Here is a 25,972-nt window from a genome sequence, read left to right as displayed (position 1 = left end):
GGGGCAGGAGCGTAGGCAGATCGCTCCTGCCTCACTTCACTGCTAGACCACCAGGGCTTTAGAGGTAAAGTCTGCAGAGATCAGGAAGGCGGGGTGGTTTAAAGTCGGCCAGGACAAGATGTGGGAAGGATTGCTTCTGTCTCAGCTCACCACTGGACCACCAGTGCTTCAGGCAGGCCTGTAGTAGGCATCAAGGGCTGGTAGGAAGGGAAGAAAGTCGGAAAGGAGGGCTTGGTGCAGGGCACTTGATTATAACTTATCCTCCCTCTCTCCCCTCCCTCCCCCATGATAGAGTTTATATTCAATTCAACCTTTTGGTGTACAATGGTTATCTCAGTTTATATTCAAGTCGGTTTATATTCAAGTCGGTTTATATTCGAGTATATATGGTAACCTAAACAGAGCTATTGTAGAAAGTAATAGTTATATTGTATTATATATTTCTGAGGGATTTGAAGAAGACAGTCCACATTTTAAGGCAGATTATCAAATAATTCTGACGGACTAATTGATTGGGTTGATGGTTTTATTAAATATAGCGGCTAACTTTCAAAGCACATAGAAATGGGGTTGAAGCTGCCAATTGGGAAGGGGGGGGGGCTAAAGAGCTGTAGGATGAAGCTAGTGCAGTCAGCAAGTGTGGAGCAGGAGCATTGTAAGAGTGAATATACCATTATGTGTGGAGTCAGCAGGGATGGAGCAGGAGTAGTCAAGGAGGTGAGCATATGGGGGTAATTCTATTGTGTATTGGAAACTTCTCTACTGCTACTAATGACTGGGGAGTGAATTCAAAGCAGTTTACATGAGCTTCTGTAATGATATTACAATACATGAGCTTCTGTAAAGGTGTTACAATATAGAGTTAGCATTTTCTGAGATAGTTTTCAGTACAGAGAGTACTAGAATAACCAGATCTAGACATGAACACTTCCAGCAGCCACAGAATTGATATAAATACAAGTGCCTATGGTCCAGAGATATATTTACCATAGTATTATACAGATTATGCAGGTAAATTGTTTTGGTCTCATTGTCTCCTGCAGAGTCTCCCAGATGTATGTAGAGGAGGAAATGGGATGGCATTCACTGGAAGTCTACAGCATCTGTACACTGCTGTCCTGTTACAGGAAGTCAAACACCAGTTATCAGGTGAGAGAAGGAGCCGAGACAAAGCTCTTTGCCTTCTTCAGTTAATATTACTAATGCGTGGTGATATCCTCAGAAAGCTATCTGAAGTCATTTTATTGTCTAACCTCTGTCTACTCAGAAATGTCAGTGGTGTGGTGGAGGTGAAAATAATAACAGAATTCAAAAATGCATAGGATAAACATACAGGATTGTAAGTAAAATAAAAGGTAGTGGTGCTTAGATGGCAATTCCAGTAATTGGGGGGAGGGGGGAAGAAAGGCCAATGCCAGGTAGACTTATACAATCTGTCTAGCCCTAATTATGGCTAGACACATCTGGATAGCCTGGACTGGGCTTCAGTGGCTCCAGTAATTGGGGAGTATGTCTACTGCTGCGTAGACTTCTATGGTCTGTTCCTGACAATGGCAAGGACAGATCAAGATTAAGAATATATATCTTATATTGCAACACATGCCATTAGTTTATCTTATTGTGGAGACTAGATAGACCGTGCAGGTCTTTACCTGCCATCATCTACTATGTTACTGTGTTATCTTGGAAAAATAAAAGTGAGATGAGTGGAGCAGGCAAGATCACTCAGGAAGAACACATTCTACTATTGCTACTAGACAAATTCAGCGCTATACATCAAAACATAGGGCTAGATTCACTAACCCTCCGATCCGTGTCCGATCCGTGTGCAATTGGAGGCAGGCCAACCCATTCCTCAACCATCTGCATGCAAATGGGGGTGATCGGAGACACGCCCCCAATAGACTGCATGGATCACTAGAACCCTGACAGTAGTGACAGGAGAAGCAGCCTCCTGTCACTGCTGTCAGGGCTTAAAAAAAATTAATCCCCCTCTCCCTCTCCCAAGTGCTCCTTCCCCTCTCCCTCCCCAAACCAAAAAAATCAACCCGATGCGAGGGTCCCACCCCCGGCCCGGCCCGGCCCACCCCTGACTAGCATACTGTACCACCCCCAACCGACACACCACACCATCCTGACCAGCCCGGCCTGACCTGACACCTCCCCTGTACCTAACAGTTGGGAGCAGGAGGGGTGCTCAGTCCCTCCTGCTCCTTAGGCCTCCAGCAACGTCTTCCGGAGCAAGAGGAACTGCAAAGTCCTCCTGCTCCATCGCCTCCTCCTGCTTCCCTGATGACGCACTGCGAATGTAGGCCTTAGGCTCCGCCCCTGTGCATCATGTGATGCACAGGGAGGAGCCTAAGGCCCTGACTGGCTGAGGCGCCTCGGGCTTCTCCCTTAGGAGGGGCCTGTGGCGCTTGAGCCAATCAGGAACTTCCTTAGGGCTGAGCCTAAGGAAGTTCCTGATTGACAATTACTTTGACCAATCAGGGACTTCCTTAGGCTCAGCTCTAAGGAAGTCCCTGATTGGCTCAGGCACCACAGGCCCCTCCCAAGGGAGGAGCCTGAGGCACCTCAGCCAATCAGAGCCTTAGGCTCCTCCCCATGCATCACATGATGTAATGGGGCGGGGCCTAAGGCCTACATTTGCGGTGCATCATCAGGGAAGCAGGAGGACTTTGCGGTTCCTCCTGCTCTGGAAGATGTCGCTGGAGGCCTAAAGAGCAGGAAGGACTGAGCACTCTTCCTGATTCTAACTGTTAGGTATAGGGGAGGTGTCTGGTCAGGCCAAGCCCGACCAGGGGTGGGCCGGGCCGGTTGGGGTGGTGCGGTGTGCAAGGCCTGGGGGGAGGGGGTGAGTCGCGTGCCGGTCAGGGGATGACTCAGTTGGTGGTAGGAGGGAGTTGGCATCCCTCCTGCTATTTGTGGGTCGTGGGGGGGAATCGATTATCTGGGGGGGATTGTTTTTTGGGGGAGGGGGGCCCTCAGCCGTTTTTTTGACAGGCCTGACTGTTTTTTATTTTATTTTTTTTTTTATGGGGCAGATTCAAAAAAGCCAAGCAATTGTTAGTGAATCAATCGCTTGGCTATTTTGCATGGGGTTTCACTAGTTTGCATGGGAGGATCGGGATCGGATCGCTACAGGTGTTAGTGAATAGTGCAGGAGGGAAATCTGGTTGCAAAAGAGTTGCAAACCGATCGGTACACAATTGGTTTGCTTTGTGAATCTAGCCCATAGAAAAGACAACCCCTGCTTAAGAATTTACAGACAAACTGGACAAGAAGGTACATCTACAAAGTAACATAGTAGATGACGGCAGATTATGATCCGAATGGTCCATCCAGTCTGCCCAACCTGATTCAATTTAAATTTTTTTTCTTTTTTTTCTTCTTCTTAGCTATTTCTGGGCAAGAACCCAAAGCTTTGCCCGGGACTGTTCTTAGGTTCAACTACTGAAATCTCCGTCAAAGCCCACTCCAACCCATCTATACCATCCCAGCCATTGAAGCCCTCCCCAGCTCATCCTCCATTAAATGGCCATATACGGACACAGACTGTGCAAGTCTGCCCAGTACTGGCCCTAGTTCTTCAGTGTTTACTATTATTTTCTGATTCTAGATCCTCTGTGTTCATCCCATGCCTTTTTAAACTCCATCACCGTTTTCCTCTCCACCACCTCTCAAGAGTGCATTCCAGGCATCCACCACCCTCTATACAACGTGCTCAGGTGGGGGAATTGCAGAGGGAATGATAAGACAGTATTCTGCTTTCACTCAGCAGGAATTTTTTTAAGAGAGTAAACTGCAGAAATAACATGAAAATTTAGAACCTGTAAATTTGAAAATAAGGGGCAACATACAAGTTGTAGGTGAAACCTTTTGATTGTCATAGGTATAAAGTTAGTCCAGTCTTTTCATTAGGTTATACCATAGCCAGCCTTCCCAAGAATATCCAGTGCTGTCATCCTTGCCATATATTTGTTGCAGCGCCAGTAGCCCTGCATATCTCCCAGAGCTACCTGCTGTCTCGCAAATGATCTTGCTTCCCTACAATAACTGCCTTCCCTACCACAAGTGCAGTGCTGCACTGCGTTGCGTTGCCAAACCCCAAGATCAGGCCACTCAATCAGTTCCTGTGATTGTACTGTATTGCTGGGCCCCCATTGAGTTGGAAGAGGGGGCTTTTGCTGAGGCCTTGGCAGATGCCAGTGGTCCTTCCACCCCTGCCTACAATTACTGCTGCCACTATTCTTAGCTGTTTTGGGTAGGGGAGGAACAGTGGTTAATCTAGGACAAGCAGGCAGCATATTGTCACATATAGGGGATCCACAGAGGTCATCCACAGAGCCCAGTACAGACAGTATGAAAATTGAACTGTCACTTTAAGTTTTAAGAAGCTTTGTGACTGCCCGCATTGCACATCACAAGTGCCTTCCCACCCAGTGCTAACTTGCGGTACCTCAGTTCTTCGTTTTCCGCGGAGCAAAGAAGTCTCTTTTGACTGGACTTTATTCAGTCGGCCTTGCCTTCCCGCTTCGTGTTTCTTTTATGTTGTTTTTCTAGTTTTTGTGTATACTTTATCTACTCTAAGTTTAAAAAAATAAAAAAAAGGATAGTAAAAATATTTATTTTAGTTTTCTAGAACCTCAGACTTTGGCCTTGAGGGTCTTTCCCTTAGTGGGGCTTTCTTTCGTCTTTGAGTTTAATCTCACCGACGAGATTTTTCCCATGTTGAAACCTATGACAGAGTTTAAAAAGTGCTGTAGGTGCCAGCGGCCTATTTCAATAGCCAACCCCCATAAATGGTGTCTTCAGTATTTGGGCCCTGATCACCGATGAGTTCCTTAACAGAGAGATGGCCATTATTATCTAAGTTGCACTGCATGCATCTCCTACAATCAACTCCCTTGATACTGGTCCAACCTGACCATACTACTGTGTGGCATTAAGGTACCAATACAACCGATCCTCTGGAGCATCAAAATACTTCTCAGGGATTTTCTATGAGGCGTCTCTCAACGCTGTTCTTCTTCGAGGCATGGTTCTTTGCATTGAAGTTCTACTTCTTCTCACCATAAGTCCTCTTCTTCTGTGAGGCATTCCAGACCAAAACATCAGAGTTCTCCTTCCGTCGGCCTCCTTTTTTAAAGAGCCATCAGAAAGTTCATCCATCCTCTTTTGCCTCTTCATTGGATCGGTACCGGTAATGTTGCAGGGTGTCTTCTACTCATTTTTTCATCAATGTTTTCTCTGATTCGAAGCCTGACTCAGAGTGGTTTTTCCTTTTCTGAGCCCGAGTCTGTTGGTGAAGTACTTTCCCGAAGAAGATCCTCTCCTGTAGAAGTCTCTTTTGCAGCTTACATTAACCAGTTGTGCAAAGATTTGTCTGTTTCAGTGGACGCTGATGCTTCATTAAATGCTGAATTTCAAAATATATTGAACTTTCATGAGGCTTCCAAAGATCTCTTTAAATTGCCATTGCATGAAATGTTTAAACAGATCCTTTTTTAAAAATTGGGAGATGCCTTTATCTGTCAAGGGTGCTCTGGGGAAGATGAATTTACTCTATAAAATTGTCTCTACTACAGGATTTGATAGTCCACAACTTCTTCCATCATTCATTATTGGTGGAATCGACCCTAAAAACTTCCACATCATTCATTATTGGTGGAATCGATCCTAAAAAAATATTTCCTACCAGAGTTCATGCCCCATTGCCTCTGGGACACGAAGGCCATTCTATGGACAAGTTTGGTCGTTGCCTTTATCAAAACTCTATGCTGTTGAACAGAATTCTTTATTACACTTTCTACGTGTCTTTGTATCTTCAACAACATATACAATGTTGAGCAATACATTCCTTCAGAGCATCTTCTGGAATTTCAGTGGATTATTCGTACTCTGTCACAGACTGCGACGTATCTTCCAAGATCAATCTCTGATGTTTTTCAACTGTCTTCCAGAGTGTTCGCTATGTCAGTAGCTATGAGACGCCTAGCTTGGCTTAGATTTTCTGATAGAGACTTCAATCTTCAAAATAGATTGGCCAATATTCCATGCCTAGGGAAGGAGCTTTTTGGCGAGCCCATCAAGGTTGCTGCACAAAAATTAGCTCAACATTAGCAAACTTGGAATACTTTAAATAAAGCAAAGTCTAAATCTTGTTCTTCAAGGAGATCTATTGAACAACCTCCTTCACATCAGAGACATTTTCCTTCTACACCTGTTTCTGGGCAGCCATTGAAATAGAAGCAAATGTGCTAGAGGCCTTGAACTGATTCAGTGGAATTTGTTCTAACTCTGCCCAATTCTTCTAGATCAATCAGAGCTTGCCTTCACTATACCATCAACGTTGGTCTCATATCAACCGACCTATGACTTTTCACAGTCCTTATGGAAGGGTTCTCTTCATTTTATACCAATAACCACCTAAACCCTCCTCCCAAAAAATCTTCAGTTGGTCATGACATGGGTTCCATCTCAAGTTTTCTGATTTCCAGCAGTATTTATTCTTCATATTTCCTATGAGCTGTGCTGCACAAACATGCATTAGTTGGAAAATCAAATTGAGTGTAGAGCCTGTAAGGTGGGTTTTTTCCTATTACCTGGGCTCCATTCCTCTAAGAGGGGAAACTAACATGGGTGTAGAGTCTGTAAAGTTAGATTCCTCCAAAGATTTTTCAGCAAGAATAACACAAATTGGCATGCATCAATCAGGCTGCAACTGCTTCTGGATTCCACCATGGGGTGTAGATCCTGTAAGGTGGTTCTTTTTCCTGCTGCTTGGATACAATAATATAAGGACACGATGAGGACAGGAGTGTAGAGCCTATAAATTAGATTCCCCTAACCTCCCATATCAGAACCTTGCACTGCTTTATTTACGAAGCAGGATCAGCCAAATTTTTCTTAAAACATGTCTTCCACCATCAATGTGGGTTGGGATCTTCAACTTATTCTCACTAAATGGTTAGATCCTTCATTTGAACCACTGTTCTCTGTACATCTTAAATTTCTCTCTTGAACAGTGGTCTTTGTCATCTCTATCACTTCTGCATGCCAAGGGATTAGGCTTCCAGAGTGGGTGTGAGACTCATCCTGTACAGCATTTTAACCAGGATAAAGTACTCTTTCTGTACCCCTCCTTTATTCTGGACAACAGTGCTCACAAAATGCAATATATATTTCATAGCTGTGCTTCTACCTTTCTCTCTAAAGCCTCATTCTCACCTTGGAGGCGTGGCTCTTCATATCTTGGATTGCAACAGAACTTTGACTTTTCTCTTACAAGGAGTTCAGTCCTGCAGAACCTATTCTCACCTGTTCATCCCAGGTTGAGTCAGTCTATCCCTAGAGATCTATTTCCATATACCTTGCAGTCTGTATTGAGCAAGGACGTTGTAAAAGAGGGCTCGAGACTGAAAGGGAATTTTTTGAAAAAAGACCTAAGGAAGCAATACAAGGGCCCAGGGCCAAGGACATTGAGCAAGGACATTGTAAAAAAGGGATTGGGGCTGAGTGGAAATTTTTGGGAAAAGGACCTAAGGACGCAATGCAGATGCCCAGGGCCAAGGACCTTGAACGAGGACACTGTAAAAGAGGGCTCAGGACTGAGTGGGAATTTTTTGAAGAAGGACCTAAGGACAAATTGCAGGGGTCTAGGACACAAATAAAACTGACAAACAGGACTAACAGAGAACAACGGAATCCAGAGGGACAACCAAAAATGAGGAAACAGGCTGAGGACGAAACAGACACACCACAGGAGGAGGATGACCGAGACGAGGCTTGGGGACTGGCAGCTCACGAGGGGGTCGCCAGGAGCGCCAAACCACGAGGAAAACCAGCAAGAAAGGCGAACAACCGGGACTTACACTGCCTGTACACTAATGCTAGGAGCCTAAGGGCTAAAATGGGAGAGCTGGAAGTATTAGCCAGCACAAAAGTCCTAGACATAATTGGAGTCACAGAAACGTGGTGGACTGATGACAATGAATGGGATGTGACTTTACCAGGGTTCAAACTCTACAGGAGAGATAGGTCACACAAAAAGGGCGGAGGAATAGCGCTATATATAAAAGATTCCATACCTTCAACTAGGATGGAAACAACAATAAGGGCGGATGACTTGGAATCACTATGGGTTAAGCTACCAGGAGGAACAGGAACGGACATAAAATTGGGTCTGTACTATCGCCCACCTGGCCAATCGGAAGAAATCGACCAGGACCTGGAGGCTGAACGGAGGCAGTTATGCAAAAGCGGAAGTGTGGTGGTGATGGGGGACTTCAACCACCCGGGAATAGACTGGCGCATCGGGCACTCGAACTGTATGAGGGAGACCAAATTCATGGAGGTCACGAGGGAATGTTTCATGGAACAGCTGGTCACGGAACCAACACGGGGAGATGCCACTCTTGACCTAATCTTCAACGGACTAGGGGGACCCGCTAAGGAGGTGGCAGTACTAGCCTCACTAGGAAACAGCGATCACAACACGATCCAGTACAGGCTAGAAATTGGATCATCAAAGGTGAAAAGAACCACAACGACATCACTCAACTTCAAAAAAGGAAATTATGATGCCATGAAGAAAATGGTGGGAAAGAAACTCAACGATACCGCAAGGAAGATGGAGTCCGTAGAAAAAGCCTGGACCCTACTCAAGGGCACGGTGCACGAAGCACAGAACCTGTGCGTCCCCAAGTTCAGGAAAGGGTGCAAAAAAAATAGAACAAAAAACCCAGTGTGGATAACAAATGCAGTGAAAAAGGCGATAAGTGATAAGAAGGCATCATTCAAAAAATGGAAAAAAGACCAGACAGAGGACAACCAAAAGGAGCATAAAAAACACCAAAAGGAGTGTTACCGAGTGGTTAGGAAAGCAAAAAGAGAGTATGAAGAGAGACTGGCAGGGGAAGCAACAAACTTCAAATCATTCTTCAGGTACATCAAGGAGAAGCAACCAGCTAGGGAGGAAGTGGGACCCTTGGATGATGGAGACAGAAAGGGAGTGGTAAAAAAGGAAAAGGAGATAGCGAACAGGTTAAATGAGTTCTTCACGTCAGTTTTCACAAGGGAGGACACAGCCAACATTCCGGAACCCGAGGAGATCGTAAAAGGAGATCAGGATGAAAATCTGGTCCAACTAGAGGTGAGCAAGGTGGATGTCCTCAGGCAGATAGACAGGCTAAAGAGCGACAAATCGCCAGGTCCGGACGGCATTCACCCAAGGGTACTCAAGGAACTAAGGAACGAAATAGCTGAGCCACTTCGACAGATATGCAACCTATCCTTAAAAACTGGAGAGATTCCGGAGGACTGGAAAATAGCAAATGTCACGCCCATCTTCAAGAAAGGCTCAAGGGGAGACCCGGGAAACTACAGGCCGGTGAGCTTGACCTCGGTCCCGGGAAAGATGATGGAAGCGCTGATTAAAGACAGCATCTGGGAACACATTGAAAACAATGGGCAGCTAAAGTCGAGCCAGCATGGCTTCTGCAAGGGCAGGTCATGCCTCACAAACTTATTATACTTCTTTGAGGGGGTAAACAGCCGGGTGGATAAAGGGGAATCCATAGACATCATCTACCTTGACTTCCAAAAAGCCTTCGACAAGGTACCACATGAAAGACTGCTAAGGAAGCTATGGAACCACGGGGTGCAAGGGGTGGTCCACCGATGGATCAAAAACTGGCTGGCGGACAGGAAACAGAGGGTTGGAGTAAAGGGCCATTACTCAGATTGGAAATGGGTCACGAGCGGAGTTCCACAAGGGTCGGTGCTGGGACCGCTTTTGTTCAATATATTTATTAACGACCTGGAGGCGGGAACAAAATGTGAGGTTATTAAATTTGCGGATGACACTAAACTATACAGCAGGGTCAAAACCATGGAGGACTGCGAAGACCTCCAAAAAGATCTGACAACGCTGGAAGAGTGGGTCAAAAAGTGGCAGATGAGCTTCAACATAGTGAAATGCAAGGTCATGCATGTTGGGAAAAAGAACCCGATGTTCACTTACAAGATGGGGGGATCACCGCTAGGGGTGAGCAACCTTGAAAGAGACCTGGGAGTGATGGTAGACACAACATTGAAGGCGTCGGCGCAGTGCGCCACAGCCTCAAGGAAAGCGAACAGAATGTTGGGTATCATTAAGAAAGGTATCACGACCAGGACGAAGGAAGTCATCCTGCCACTGTATCGTGCATTGGTGCGCCCACACCTGGAGTACTGTGTCCAGTACTGGTCGCCGTACCTCAAGAAGGACATGGCGGTACTTGAGAGAGTCCAGAGAAGAGCAACTAAGCTAATAAAGGGTATGGGAGCTAATAAAGGGTATGGGGGACCTCTCATACACTGACAGACTGAAAACGCTGGGGCTTTTCTCGCTGGAAAAGCGACGACTCAGAGGAGACATAATAGAAACCTTCAAGATCATGAAGGGCATAGAAAAAGTGGACAGATTTTTCAAATTATGGGGAACCACAAGTACAAGGGGGCACTCAGAGAAATTGAGAGGGGAAAGGTTTAGAACAAATGCCAGGAAGTTCTTTTTCACCCAGAGGGTGGTGGATACATGGAACACGCTATCGCAGGATGTGATAGGCAGAAGCACACTACAGGACTTCAAGAAGGGTCTGGACAGGTATCTGGAGGACAAAGGGATTGAGGGGTACAGATAAGAGTAGAGGTAAGGTTAGAGGGATAGGATTAGAGGTAATTTGTAAAATTAGTCAGAGACCACTGTTCAGGCAGTGGGCCTGATGGGCCGCCGCGAGAGCAGATCGCTGGGCGAGATGGACCTCTGGTCTGCCTCAGCGGAGGCAACTTCTTATGTTCTTATATTCTTATGTATTTCGTTTTCCATTTTTCCTGTTGTACCACAACTTGGAGAATCTCTGATAGCATGTAAGATCTCAGCTATTGTGACTTCAGTTGCATTCTTCTATCCTGAGTCCGTGGGGAATATCTGTAATGCAGCTACCTGGTCCTCAGTTTATGTGTTTATGCTCACTCCTTTCTGGAACCTTTGTCTAGAAGAGAGGGTCTCTTCGGCCAAGCAGTATTATAAAATGTATTTCCTTCATTAGCCAACTCTTCCTCCATTCCATTGCAGTAAGCTAGGGAGTCCCATATGTGAGAATATGCTGCCTGCTTGTCCTAGGATAAAGCACAGTTATCCCAGGACAAGCAGGCAGCATATTCTCACATCTGGGTGATGTCACCGACGGAGCTCCGATACAGACACTTTAAAAGTGCATCGCCACTTTAAGAATTCAGACAGTTTGCGATAGTCCGCACCCCGTATGTGCGAGTACCTTCCCGCCCGATGTAGGCATGCGGCTCCTCAGTTCAGTAAGCCAGCTAAGAAGCCAACCAGGGGAGGTGGGTGGGTTGTGAGAATATTTGACTGCTTTCCCTGGATAACACCTGTTATAGTAAGTAACTGTGCTTTTTGGAGGAGTGGCCAGCTTTTTAGGGGGATAGATCTAAGGATGGAAAGTGAGTCAGTTTTAGAGTTGGTAAGGTTAGATGGTTGCCAGTAGTTTGAAGGAGAGATGTTTGGAAGTGTGGATGGTTTTAAAAGTGTTCAATAGTTTCAGAGGAGGAATGACTGGGGGTGTCAAACTCAGTCCCATGGGCCAAATGTGGCCCGCAAGAAAATACCAAATGTCTACTAGAGCTGTTTTTTGACCCAATCAGCTCACGTTCCCATTAGGCACGTCATCACGTTTGACATTTTTACAAGTTCCCACAGCGTTCTCCGGTCTCTCTTCACAGTCTCACACAGCATCGCAAAAGCACTGGATTCTGCAATTGCTTTTTTTGGTAAGTATTGATTTTTTGTCATATTTTTTTTTCTTTTTAATCCCTTGTTGTATATAGTCTTTTGATCACATTCTAATTTTGGCATTTTGTTTTCTGGTACTCATTCTTTTCCGGTGCTAGTGTTTTTCTGTATTCCTATTGGTTTTCTCTGCTTCATGTAATGGTTTTTATTATGATTATATTTTACGCTTTTTAAAACATATGTTGCTAATTCACATGGTGTTTTATTTCATCCCTTTTTGGTTTTAATTCCTTTGTAGTTTTTCCGTTTTAAGTTTGGATTAGCTATTTTACGTCAATCATGGGCTAGTTGTACTTTACATCATTGTTTTTTAAACACATTGTCTACAGTTTTCTTTTGGAATTGTACACTTCCCCCTCAGTATTCGCGAGGGTTAGGGGAAGAGCTGGCCCACAAATATTGAATATTCGCGAATAACTTTTGGGCTGGCTCTGACCCACCCCCGCCTCCCTCCTGGCATCCTAGACCTTACCTGGTGGTCTAGCAGGCTTTCGGGGCAGGAGCCATTTGCTGTGAGTGATCTGCATGGGGCAGGAGCATAGGAAGATCGCTCCTGCCCCAAAAGCCCACGAGATCACCAGGTAAGGTCTGGGATGCTAGGAGGAAGGCGGGGAAGGTCCGGAATGCAGCTTTATTTAAAAAAAAGAAAAAAATTGCGAATAACCAAATCCGTGGATACTGAAACCGTGGATTCGAAAGGCTCACTGTACAATTATTATTTGGTTAATCTTATTATTTTTTATTAAAGATTTGTTGCACATTGTTGATGCTCATGTTTTCAACGTGTGTGTTTCCAACACACTTTGGTATGCTCAATTCCCTTTTTTGTTCCCTGCCTCTTTTTCCCTCTCACCATATTGAGCATGGCCTACATTCATCACCTGTGCCCTATTCATCGTTATATCTGATGAGAAGGAAAAACTTCCTCAATTGTAGACATTTTTTCAATAAATATCAAGATTGGCCTGCGAGTTTGTCCAAGTTTTTAATTTTGGCCCACTGTGTATTTGAGTTTGACACCCCTGTTCTAGAGGAAGTGTGATTGGAGGGATGTACGTGGTTTCAGGGGAGGGGTGATTGAATGGACAAAAGTGGTTTTAGAGGAGAAGTAATTGAAGGTTTGGTCTGTGGTTTCGGAGAAATTGTGGTTTAAGGGTTGCCAGCGGTTTGGAGGAGTAGTGACTGGAAAATTTGGTCTGTGAAGGTTGAAAAAGCAGCATGGTGTCAACAAATTCTGAATCTACCTAATGCAGTTAGAAACTTTGCATTAGCTCTTAACATAAAGAAAAATGTCTTCATGGAAGTGTCTTCCAATGAATTTGGTGGTAACAAAGATGGCATAAGTAATGTGACCATTTATTTTTTTCATCCTATTAATATTCAGTCCTGCCCCCAATCCCACCCTAGCCCCACCCCTAGCCCAGCCCTAGCCCCGCCCAATTTCTTCCATTCATTTTCATGTACACACAATATCTTATTAATTCATAATGGTAAACATAAAATATAAAAAAAATCCACAAAGCACACTGTATGCAGAGAAAATGTTAATTATCATTTACGAGTTTCAGGATTTTTTCAAAGATGTCAAGGCAGATTACTTTAAAATATGCAATGTCACCTCAGTAACTATAGAAAAATAGACAAATATAATGCAAAATATAGACAGCAGATATAAATTCTCAAAACAGACACATTTTGATCACTAAATTGATAATAAAATCATTTTTCCTACCTTTGTTGTCTGGTGATTTATGAGTCTCTGGTTGCACTTCCTTCTGACTGTACATCTAATCTTTCTTTTTTTTGCATCCAACATTTCTTTCACAATCCAGCCCCATCCCCTTTGGGTCCAGGTCTCTCTCTCTTTTCCCAGTTTCAGTTCTCCTTTCTACCTTTGTTCCAGGTCTCCCTCTCTCTCCCCTTCTGTCTGAACTTCCCATAGTCCTGCATCTGCCTCCTGTCTTTCCCCTTTCGTCCAAGCCTTTTTCTCTGTAGTCTTTCTAATGTGCTTACAACCCCCCCCCCCCTTTCTCTGCCTCTTTCTCTCCTTCTTTCCTTCCTCCCTCCTTCCCTCTCAGCAGATTTTAGCATATCTCTCTTCTCCTTTTTTCTCTCAGATCTAGTATCTGGCTCATTCCTCTTTTCCTCCTCCCAGGTCTGGTATCTGTCTCCTCTCCTTCCCCCCTGCTCTGGCATCTCTCTCTCCGCTCCCTTCCTCCTGGTCTTCCTTCTCAATTTATTTTCTGCCTCTGTCTAAATTCTTTTTTACTATTCAGTCCTCAATTTCCCTCTTTCACTGTGTCTACTTATAGCTTGCCACCTCTTTCCCTCATCCCTTCCAGTACTCTATCCTCTAAACTCTATCCTCTTCCCTCAATCCTGCATGTGCCCTTTTTTCTTTCTCCTCCCCACTTCCTTCCAGCGTCTGCTCCCCCTGTCCCTCACACTTCCATTCAGTGTCTGTTTCCCTCTCTCTACTCCTTCCATCTACTGTTCACCCTCTGTCTCGCCCCTTTCATTCATTGCCCTCTCTGCTCTTTCCATCCAGTGTCCGCCCTCTCTCTCTCTTCCATTTGGCATCTTCCCTCTTTCTATGCTCCTTCCATAAACTATCTATCCTGTGCCTCTTCTCTCCTTTGTACATGATTGATTTCAGCTCTGTCACCTCTCCATTTTTCTCTCTCTGTCACCACCCCCTCTTCTATGCTCTGGCATCTCTCTCTTCTCCTTTCTTTCCTTCCCACCCCATGGTCTGGCATCATCCCTTCCCTGATTCCCTGGCATCTCTCTCCTTTCCTTTTCTTCCATCTCTCCTTCGCCCTCCATGCTCTGACATCTCCTCCTTCCTTTCCCCTTGGTCTGGCATACCTTCCTCCTTCCCTCCATGCCCTGGCATTTCCTTTCATTCCTTCCCTCATCTTCCTTCTCTCTCCAGTTGGGTACAGCAACACTCTCCCCAATTTTCTCCCCCTCTGCTCCCTTTCCTCCTTCTGTCACCCAAGGCCTGGTGTCCTGAAGTTCATCGGGCAGCAACAGCATTCACAATTCACTGCTGTTGCCGGCTTCAGGCCTTCCTCTCTGGCGGTCCTGTCTTCATGAAAACAGGAAGTAGGCAGGACCAGGCAGAGATGAAGGCCTGAAGCCGGCAACAGCAGCAAATTGTAAACGCTGCTGCTGCCCGAAGAAGGTAATGGTGCCAGGTCTTGGAGCACGCGAGGCAGACCGCTTCTCCCCCCTCCCAGCCAAACCCCCGCTGACCCTCCTATCTCTCCCTCCCAAGTGAACCCTGCCGACCCTCCCAGCGAGATGACCGAGCAGCAAACCTTCCTCCAGCAGCGTTGGCATCTGCAGCACGCTAAACAGGCTGCTTTGCGGCTTTCTCCTGACGGTGAAGCGTCACTACTGACATCATCAGTGACGCGGCAGAGAGACTCACCGGCAGGAGAAAGCCGCGAAGCAGCCTGTTTAGCGTTCTGTGGATGCCAACGCTGCTGGAGGGAGGTTTGTTGCTCGGTCATCTTGCTGGGAGGGTCAGCAGGGTTCGCATGGGAGGGAGAGATAGGAGGGTCAGCGGGGCCCGAGCGATGATGCTGCCGAATCCAGGCTGCGATCTCCTGTCCCGTTGTCCCCACTCACAGCTTCAGAATGCCCGCTCTGAAAGCGGGACATTTTGGCGTCCCAAAGCTTTGAGTGGGGACAACAGGACAGGGAATCTGAAAAAGGGACTGTCCTGTTCAAAACGGGATGTATGGTCACCTTAGGCATAAGGGAAGAAAGCAATGGGCATCAAGAGAGGATCTGTGATATTGAAGTAAGCAGGAGGATGGACCCTGAGGCCTTTGTTTAATATCAGCTCCAGTGTATTAGCAAATCTGCATGAATAGTGGTGGTTGCAAAGGTGGACCTTACTAATGTAGGAGCTACTTTGTGGTCCTTGAACACAGAGATTTTCCATCAAATGAAGTATAGTGTGGTTTCATTTTTAATTCCAGGTGATGAGAAGAGAGGAGTAAGTTCTTCATCCCTTCAGGAAGAGCAGGTCGAAGAGAGAGGCTTGCAGACCAGCTCTGATGCTCTGCCCCTGGCACCAGCCATACAGGGCAGTGGGGAAGCTGCTTCGGTAAGTGACTGTAGAAGGGAAGGCTTGCTAGATTAGGAATATTCTGAAATAAAGGCTCAGTTAATCACCTGCTTTCACTGCCTCTTTTGGTTTGATGTATTCCATCGAAAGGGGACCCTGCCGATAGACTCAGAACAGGCTGAGGATTGTGGGCTGCTAATCTCCACTGCTGGGGCATTTGTGGGACTCCTTTATGTGGCTGTGCTGAGATTCAGACCATTTTGCAAATTATTGAGGACTGTTCTCTTATTAAGTCCAGGGGCAGTCTGGTCCTAGGATCCCTGGTTTTGCATCCACTGAATAAATAAATATGTGTCCCATTTAATTCTAACCTCATGTTCAGCCAAGAGCTATTCTGATAATAGTAGCTACTTAGATTCAGCTGCAGTGTGAAATTAAACTAATGCTAAACCAAGGACCTAATGAAAACGCAAGTGCATGTGTTGCTAGGTCTGTCTGGCAGGGGACCTAGAGAGCTGGATGGCTGGGCAATAACCACACAGTACAGGGAATTATTTAGAAGGGAAGGGATTAACTCTTTGCTGGGTCCTAAGCAGCCACCATCTAACAAAGAGGGCCTCATATAATCTGACTATAGAGGAGGAAGCAGCAGCAGGTAAGACACACTGCTTGCTGGTTTATCCAGCCATGCACGAGATAAATTTGCATGGATTGTTTTCCTTGGTCTCCAGTCTGCCTCATGCATATTCATTGTGGATATCCTGAAAACCCAACTGGTTGGCTGTGCCCCAGGACTGGGTTGAGAAGCATTCTGAGTCAGCTTTAGTAGCTTCCAAGGCCTTTCTGCCAGCAGCTGACTTCCCAGGGCAAAAAACTCCTTCGGAACCAATGACTTGGAACATTTGTTGTCAGGAATTACTGAGCTAAGAACATAAGAATTGCCGCTGCTGGGTCAGACTAGTGGTCCATCATGCCCAGCAGTCCGCTCATGCGGCGGCCCCTAGATCAAAGACCAGCACCCTAACTGAGACTAGCCCTACCTGCGTACGTTTGGTCTTTTCTTCCATCATCTGCTCTGTTGCTATATTACTGTGTCATGCACAGTGAGGGAAGACAGCTCAGCATCACCTGCCTGTGTTCCAGCAGAGCGCACCAAGTTCAGGGCACTTAACGAGTTTAAGGGCCCTAGGCACTGTGCCAGGTTATTGTGGTGAGATCACACACTACTGTAAAGGTGGAACAGTGCCAGACTGAGCTAGGATTTGCATTGGCTTCTAGTGCTATGAAGAATAGAGCAATGGATCACATGGGTTTTGAAAGGGCAGCTACCACCACCTGGTAAAAGGAAGAAACCTCCCATTTGGCACTGGCAATGTGCAAGAGCTGAAAGTCTAATTTATAATGATTTTCCAATTTAATTCTTTAAGTGCTCCCTGCAGTTCTTCTGGGAGAAGCCATCTTGGCAAAGGGGTCACAGCTGACATCATGCATTGTATATGACTGGTCAGTGTGTTTGCATGTGACAGTCTTTATGACTTTGTGCTGGCGGGAAGGAATGAGATCAACTTGGCTAGGCCCAGGGGAGCTGCTGATCATTTTGAGGCTTTCAAGAGCTGATGCCATCACAAAGGAGAGAAAGCAGTCTGAGCTTTGTAAGCTAGTTTCACTGTTTGTTTTATTACTAAAAATAGAAATGAAGATGAGAGCTACAAGTTATTGACTAGGAATGCCCACGGTCACATATGCAAGGAAGCGCCTTAAAGAAAAGAAAATTCCGTCACAAGAATCGAGAACATTAACAGATGTATGGACACAGATTTTATATTTTCTTTTCTGCTCTTTTCATCTCCTCAGATTCCTCCTGTTTGTGCTAAATCAAGGTCTCAGAATGCATCGCTTAGCATTTCCAAAGCAAAGAAGAAGAAAGCAAAGGGTTTATTCGGCTAACGATCGTTGGAAAGACCGTCTTGGACACAGTGACCTCTGCCTTAACCTTAGCTGGCATGTGAAGAAGCACTACCAGCCTGCCTCTCGCCTGCATTTTACTTTATTTTTCTTATCTGTGCTTTTAATCTTTTTCCTTTTAGATTCCTGTTTTAGATGAGGACTGTATACCCGCCTCAAGAAGAACTTTTAAGACCCTGCCTAGTAGTTTGGATAATTTCAGCCCCAAACCTTGAATCTTCCCTCCATGGGTGGGCACGAGTGCTTTTTACCTAGACAGCCGTGATTCTGGTAGCTAATGCTCTTTAATGAGGAGAAGTAACTTTTTGGTTTTATTATCTGATCTCATGTTAAGAAGCTGCTTCTTAATTTGACTTCCTGGACCCTCCTACTCCAGCATAAAAAGACAGCCTGACAGTTGGCAGTGTCAAAGTACCTCCTGCCACACTTACAAAGTCTTTTTTTTTTAAACTCCCACAAATACCACCTTTCTGAATGCTTTTTAGACTTTTTAATTATGGAAAGAATTGGTGGTAATCCTTCTTACCACCATAGCTTCCTCATGGAGTTGAACACTTCAATCCAGTTGTCATCTGCACCCAGGAAGAAAACATGTATGTAAAGGTGGGGGGGAGGGTGTTTGGCCAAGATACCAGTCTGATTGGTTCTTTTTGGAAGGGTGAAGTCCAGGGTGAAATATGTGGCTGACCAGAGGCACCCCCACCCCCACCCCCAGTCGTGCTGACATCTCACTTTCATGGGATCATCATTTTTGCACTATGGGCTGTCAGGAAAACAGGAGTGTTTATTTTAAATGGAATTGTGTACAATAAAAATCTGATGTAAAAGCTTTGGGAAATTCTTTCTGTGTCTGTGGTACAGGTTGGCTTTCTATGATCCCCAGGCTCTGTGAGAAATGCACAAGAGTAAAGTGGCTTCATAAGCACTGGGGAAAGTTCTTAGCCCCCACTAACTATACACAGAGAGAGCCTCATATTTTCCTGTCACAGGGTCATTCAGGAACAGAAATGCAAGGCTTGAAGGGGAGTTGGACATGCAGAGCATGAAGCAGAAGAGAGATTCTTTCATTTCCTCTCTGTTTGTGATCCCTTCTCCTACCACTTCTCCCATAAAACGGGGAGTTGAAAAATTTGCAGCCCAACCAACCAACTTCATAAATTCTGAGCATCATTTTGCCACTGTAGCTGAAAAGAGTGCTATCTTATTTCCTTAAGTGCCAATTTTCAGAAATGAAATTCTATGTTTTGACATTGTTTCAGACCATTGATGGAAGCGTCATTTTCTTCAGCACCCCCCTCATACAGCATCCCTTCCTAGCACTTGTTCTGCATACATAGCACATACTCATGTTATACTTGTAAAATTGAAAGTGGACAAAGCGATGGGACTGGACAGGATCCAACCCAGGATATTGAGGGAGCTCAGAGAGGTTCTGGTGGGTGCTATTAAAGACTTATTCAAAACATCTTTGGAGACAGGAGTGGTTTTTGGGGATTGGAGAAGAGTGGATGTGGTCCCTATTCACAAAAGTGGTTGCAGAGATGAAGCGGGAAACTACAGGCCGGTAAGCCTCACTTCAGTTATTGGAAAAATAATGGAAGCATTGCTGAAAGAAAGGATAGTGAAATTCCTAGAATAAAATGGGTTACAGGATCAGAGGCAACATGGTTTTGCTAAAGGTAAATCGAGCCAGATGAATCTGATTGAATTTTTTGATTGGGTGACTGGAGAATTGGATCAAGGGCATATTGCTAGATGTAATTTACTTAGATTTCAGCAAAGCCTTTGACACGGTTCCTCATAGAAGGATCTTGAACAAACTTGATGAGCTGAAGTTAGGACCCAAAGTGGTGAACTGGATTAGAAACTGGTTGACGGAGAGACGCCAGAGGGTGGTGGTTAATAGAATTCGCTTGGAGGAGGGAAAGGTGAGTAGTGGAGTCCCTCAGGGATCAGTGCTGGGGCTGATCCTGTTCAATATGTTTGTGAGCGACATTGCTGAAGGGGTTAGAAGGAAAAGTTTGCCTTTTTGTAGATGATTCCAAGATTTATAACAGAGTAGACACCGAGGAGGGAGTGGAAAACATGAAAAGGATCTGCAAAAGTTAGAAGAATGGTCTAATATCTGGCAACTAAAATTCAATGCAAAGAAGTGCAGAGTAATGCATTTGGGGGTTAGAAATTGGAAGGAACCGTATCTGCTGGGAGATAAGAGGGACCGTATAGGGAGAGGGACCTTGGGATGATAGTGACTGAACATCTAAAGGTGAAAAAACAGTGTGACAAGGCAGTGGCTGTTGCTAGAAGGATGCTAGGCTGTATAGAAAGAAGCGTGACCAGTAGAAGAAAGAAGGTGTTGATGCCCCTGTATAGGTCGCCTGTATAGGTCGATGGTGAGGCCCCACTTGCAGTATTGTGTTCAAGTTTGGAGACCATATCTGGCAAAGGACATAAAAAGACTTGAAGCGGTCCAGAGGAAGGCGATGAAAATGGTAGGAGGTTTCTCCAGAAGACGTATGAGGAGAGATTGGAAGCCCTGAATATGTATACCCTAGAGGAAAAGAAGGACAGGGGAGATATGATTCAGATGTTCAAATACTTGAAAGGTATTAACATAAAACAAAATCTATTCAAGAGAAAGGAAAATGGTAAAACCAGAGGACATAATTTGAGGTTGAGGGGTAGTAGATTCAAATGCAATGTTAGGAAATTCTACTTTACGGAGAGGGTAGTGGATGCCTGGAATACGCTCCCGAGAGAGGTGGTGGAGAGGAAAACGGTGACTGAGTTCAAAGAAGTGTGGGATGAACACAGAAGATTTAGAATCAGAAAATAATGGGTATACATTGAAGGAACTAAGGTCAGTGCTGGGCGGGCTTGCATGGCCTGTGTCCCGTATATGAACATTCAGTGGAGGACGGGCTGGGGAGGGTTTCGATGGTTAAGAGGGGCTGGAGTGAGCTTTGATGGAACCTAAGCACACTACTGGGCAGGGCTGTGGGTTTCTGGCCTAGAAATATCTAAGTAAAAGGACCATTTAAACTAAATAATTAATTTATGGAGCATGTATGGTTGGGCAGACTGGATGGACCACTGGGGTCTTTATCTGCCCAACGTCTATATGTTTCTATAGACGTATTGAACAGGAACAGGTTTACTACACATAAGACCTGCCCAGGTTAAGTCTGCAGAGCTGACAGTCAGTGCTGGGAAAATCTTTACAGTATTTTCAAATTGTTGTTTTTTTTTTTTGCTGCTAATTTCACATTGATTTATTTGTACTGCAGAACAGTGAGATAAGGCAGCTGAAATAGAACTTGTCTGGCACACAACATGTCCAAAACAAAGTGCACTTACTCCTTCCTGCACTTAATACAGCAGAGCCCAGCTCAGAAAGTACCTTAATAGAGCACAGCCACTAAAATAAGGATAGGCAACTTTGGCCCAGAGGTTGCATTGGAAGCTATGAGTAGGATGGGGGGGGGAGGGACGACTGATGTGGTTTGAGGCACATGAAGCCTGAGAGTTGAACATTGGGAAGAAGAAAGAAAGAGAGAATAAAAAAGTCAAGTCATCACTAACATATCTGTACTCAAATTGCAATAAATGTGCCAGTCATTGTGTGGGATTGTCAAGTCACCCACCACTGCTACTATTATGAGTAAAGCTAAGGCAGGAGCATGCCAGTCACTTGCCAATGTTACCAGTCTGAGCCTTGAACGTCTCTGTCATGTTTAACACATTGATATTCACACATCCGGGCCCTGTGTGATGGCTTCATCAAATCAAATGAAGAGTAGGTGCCAACAGGTCAACTTATATTCAGAAACTGATACCGCAGGGTGGACCAGTGGGCCTGGTTTGGCTTATGTACCATGGTTTTGCTTTGCACTAAACTGTATTGCCAAAATTGTTTTGTAAGTCACCTTGAACCACTTTAGGCAAAAATCCCAGACTAGATTAGACTCTGCCTCACATTAATAATATTCAACGAAATGTTCTCACATTAAGAGCGATGCTGGTTACCGAAGGAGAGGGGGGGAAGGGGCAGAATGGAGGAGAGAAATGCTGGTCCTCACAGGGAGGAGGGGTGGAAGTGCCTTCATTAATAGCCCACCCTAGATTCTAGAAAACCCATTGCTTCTAAGAATAGCCCAGACATCTATTAGAAATAATACAGTGGCTATATACACACTTGAGTATTTTTGTTTCTTAACACTTTGATCTGAGTTGTAAAATCACCTTGTGGCTTCTCCGTATCGCCATTGTAAGTTAGCTGTAATGTGTGTAGATCAATGGTAAACTTAGAGACAAGCAAGAACTTCAGCACACAGCCCTCTACTTTCTACATCCCACCTTGAATTACTTTCTAATCCCTTTCTAAGATAAACTCATTGGGATCTGTTCTGATTATTCCAAGTTTATTTAAAATTTGATAAACTGCTTATCAGGTTTCTAAGCGGCGTTACAAAAATCTAAAATAGGGGTGAGACATAAAATAAGGCACACAGTCGTACTAAAACAAGAGGGAAAGAGAAGGAAGAACTACATCATAAAAACAGGAAAGGAAGATATTTAGGGGTGATGCATAAGGAGGGGGGCCCATCTGTTCTAATAAAGGTTTAACGGGAAAAATTACAAGTCAAAGGCGTCTTTAAACAGGACTACAAAGACGGGCGCAAGGTGTAGAAGTAGAAGGGACGCTGAGAAGCAGTGATTATAATATGATCCACTTCAACCTGGATATGGGGGCAAAACATCGATCCAGAACGACAGCCACGGCACTGAACTTCTGAAAAGGGAATTAGGAAGGGATGAGACTCATGGTGGGGAAGAAGATTAAGAAGATGATAAGCACTGTAAAAATGCTAGAGCAAGCATGGTCCCTTTTTAAGGACACAGACACCGAAGCACAAAATTTATACCGCGTATCAACAAGGGATCCAAAAGGAAAAAGAACAAGGAACCAGCGTGGCTCACTGTAGCAGTGAAGGAAGCAATCAGAGACAAGAAGATTTCGTTTAAGGAATGGAAAAGGTCAAAAACTGACGAAAACTGGAAAAAGCACAAACAACATCAAAGCAGGTGCCATAAGGTGATGAGAGGGGCCAAAAGAGACTACGAGTTAAAAATAGCTAAGGAGACAAAAAGCTTCAAGTCGTTCTTTTGATATAGTGAGGGGAAATGGCCTGCTAAGGAAGCGGTGGGGCTGTTGGATGACCATGGAATAAAGGGAGTGCTAAAGGAGGACAAAGCCATTGCCGACAAACTGAACACAATTTTTGCTTCTGTATTTACCAAAGAGGATATACACAACATACCGGAAGCCGACAGGTTATATGCAGGAAACAAAGACGGGAAACTGACAGGGTTGACGGTCAGTCTAGAAGAGGTATGCAGGCAGATTGATAGGCTTAAAAATGATAAATCCCCCGGGACTGGATGGCATCCATTCGAGGGTAATCGAGGAACTGAAAAGGGCTATAGCTGAACTGCTTCAACTAATAGCCAATCTGTCAATCAAATCAGGAAGGATTCCAGAAGACTAGAAAGCGGCGAATATTACGCCGAACTTCAAGAAAGGTTTGAGGGGAGATCCGGGAAACTACAGACCGATGGATCTGACCTCAGTACTGAGAAAGATGAGAGAGGCGCTGATAAAGGACCACATCATTGATCACCTTGACAGACATAATCTGATGAGGACCAGCCAGCACAGCTTCAGCAAAGGAAGATCTTGTTTGACGAACTTGCTGCACTTCTTCAAGGGAGTAAACAGGCAGATAGACAAGGGTGACCCGGTCGACATTGTATATCTGAATTTTCAGAAGGTGTTTGATAAGGTTCCGCATGAATGACTACTTTGAAAAATTGTGAGCCATGGAATCGAGGGTGAAATACTCAGGTGGATTAAAAACTGGCTGGCGGATAGGAAACAGAGAGTGGGGGTAAAAGGACAATACTCGGACTGGAAAAGCATCATGAGTGGAGTGCTTCAGGGTTCGGTGCTTGGGCCCATGCTCTTCAACATATTTATAAACGACCTGGAAATTGGTACGAGTGAGATGATTTAATAACTTCGTATCATCTGCAAATTTAGAGTAGTGAAGACGCAGGAGGATTGTGAAGACCTGCAACGTGACATAAACATGCTCGAGAAATGGGCCACGACATGGCAAATGAGGTTTAATGTGGATAAGTGTAAGGTGATGCATATCGGTAACAAAAATCTTATACACAAATACAAGATGGCCGGTGCAGTACTTGGAGAGACCCCCCAGGAAAGAGACTTGGGAGTACTGGTTGATATGTCAATGAAGCCATCCGCGCAATGCGTGGCAGGGCAAAAAGGGCGAACAGAATGCTAGGAATGATTAAGGGGATCACAAACAGATCGGAGAAGGTTATCATGCCACTATACTGGGCCATGATACGCCCTCACCTGGAATACTGCATCCAGCACTGGTCACTGTACATGAAGAAGGACACAGTACTGCTCAAAAGGGTCCAGAGAAGAGTGGTTAAAATGGTTAAGGGGGCTGAAGGAGTTGCCGTACAGTGAGAGATTAGAGAAACTGGGCCTCTTCTCCCTTGAAAAGAGGAGACATGATTGAAACATTCAAGATACTGAAGGGAATAGACTTAGTAGATAAAGACAGGTTGTTCACCCTCTCCAAGGTAGAGAGAACGAGAGGGCACTCTCTAAAGTTAAAAGGGGATCGATTCCGTACAATCATAAGGAAGTTCTTCTTCACCCAGAGAGTGGTAGAAAACTGGAACGCTTTTCTGGAGACTGTTATAGGGGAAAACTCCCTCCAGGGATTTGAAGACAAAGTTAGACAAGTTCCTGCTGAACCATAATGTATACAGGTAAGGCTAGTCTCAGTTAGGGCACTGGTCTTTGACCTAAGGGTCACCGCATGAGCGGACTGCTGGGCATGATGGACCACTGGTCTGACCCAGCAGTGGCAATTCTTATGTTCTTTTAGTCTAGATTTAGATTGAAACTTTTTTTTTTTATTGATAAGAAAACCAACAAAAAACAGGACAGTTCACCAAATATTAATCAGAAATACGAAGCAGATGGAAAAGTCCCAGTAAAAACAGTAGCACCACCATGAACAAATAGTATAATGGTACACAATCATCCCCAACTACATAGCAAAGATACAAACATCGCCGTCTCAGGGCCCTGGACTTTTATGGACCCCAAGAATTCATAGCATAACCTCCCCCACCAACCCCATCTCCCCTAAAAAATAGCAAACAAACAGAAAAAAAAGGAGGACATGGCAGAGAAAGGAGATGTACACCAGGAAGAAGGGGGTCCCAAACCCCAGCTAGGGAAATGCCAATTCACAAGGCATTCAAAACAAGACTACGGGCTCTATGGGGCAGATAATCCACATATAAACCCTAGGTACGAAGAAAATATTTTTTTTTGTCTACAGGATCCTCGCACCCGACTTCTCTCCAAGAGTATGAGATCGTGGAGATGGTTATGCCATCTCCAAAAGGAGGGAGAAGTATCAGATATCCACACCTCCAAGATCACTTTCTTAGCCAAAAGACCTGCCTTCCTCACAAAGAGGCTATGTGAGTCTGCAGGCAATCTGAAGGCTTCAAATTTGTCCAGCAAGAATCCTACTGAAGTAAGAGGAATAGATGTCCCCAAGAGGTGCTCCAAATAACGTACAATTTGTCTCCAAAAGGCTCTGACCCTTGGGCAGCTCCAAAAGGCACTGGGAAGACTTGGACAGACCCCACTTAAATATTTGCATTCCAGTAAAATACCCCCGATGGAGAACAAGTAATTGACATTCACGAAGCTCAGCTGAGATAGACAAAGTCAGGATATGTTTAATGAGACAAACAGATCCAAATCTGCCAGAGAAATGCCCAAGTCCGTTGCCCAACGATGACACAAAGAATCTCAAGATCTACAGGGAGCAAGAAGGGACAAAGCCCCATGAAGCAAAGAAATGGACAAGCCTACTTCCGCAAATTGGGTATAATAATTCTGAAGTCTAGCGCCCAAGCCTAGACGAAGCCCCTCCACTTTCAAAGAATGT

General features: G+C 44.9%; 1 protein-coding gene across 3 annotated transcripts in view; it reads left to right on the top strand.

Annotated features, from left to right (window-relative positions):
• The window catches only part of NHEJ1 (non-homologous end joining factor 1), a 270,794-nt gene extending 252,047 nt beyond the window's left edge, over window positions 1–18,747 (top strand). For all 3 annotated transcript variants that reach the window (XM_033947136.1, XM_033947133.1, XM_033947135.1), the window contains 3 exons: window positions 1,044–1,149; window positions 15,847–15,974; window positions 17,790–18,747. In XM_033947136.1, the coding sequence (XP_033803027.1) occupies window positions 1,044–1,149; window positions 15,847–15,974; window positions 17,790–17,882 (327 nt within the window). In that variant the 3' untranslated portion in view covers window positions 17,883–18,747. The remainder of the gene's footprint in view (window positions 1–1,043; window positions 1,150–15,846; window positions 15,975–17,789) is intronic.
• Window positions 18,748–25,972: the final 7,225 nt, after the last annotated feature.

Source organism: Geotrypetes seraphini, chromosome 5 (genome assembly GCF_902459505.1).
Source record: "Geotrypetes seraphini chromosome 5, aGeoSer1.1, whole genome shotgun sequence".
Classification (NCBI taxonomy): Eukaryota; Metazoa; Chordata; class Amphibia; order Gymnophiona; family Dermophiidae; genus Geotrypetes; species Geotrypetes seraphini.
The sequence above is the reverse complement of the archived record's forward strand: the minus strand, read 5'-3'. Positions and strand labels throughout refer to the sequence as shown.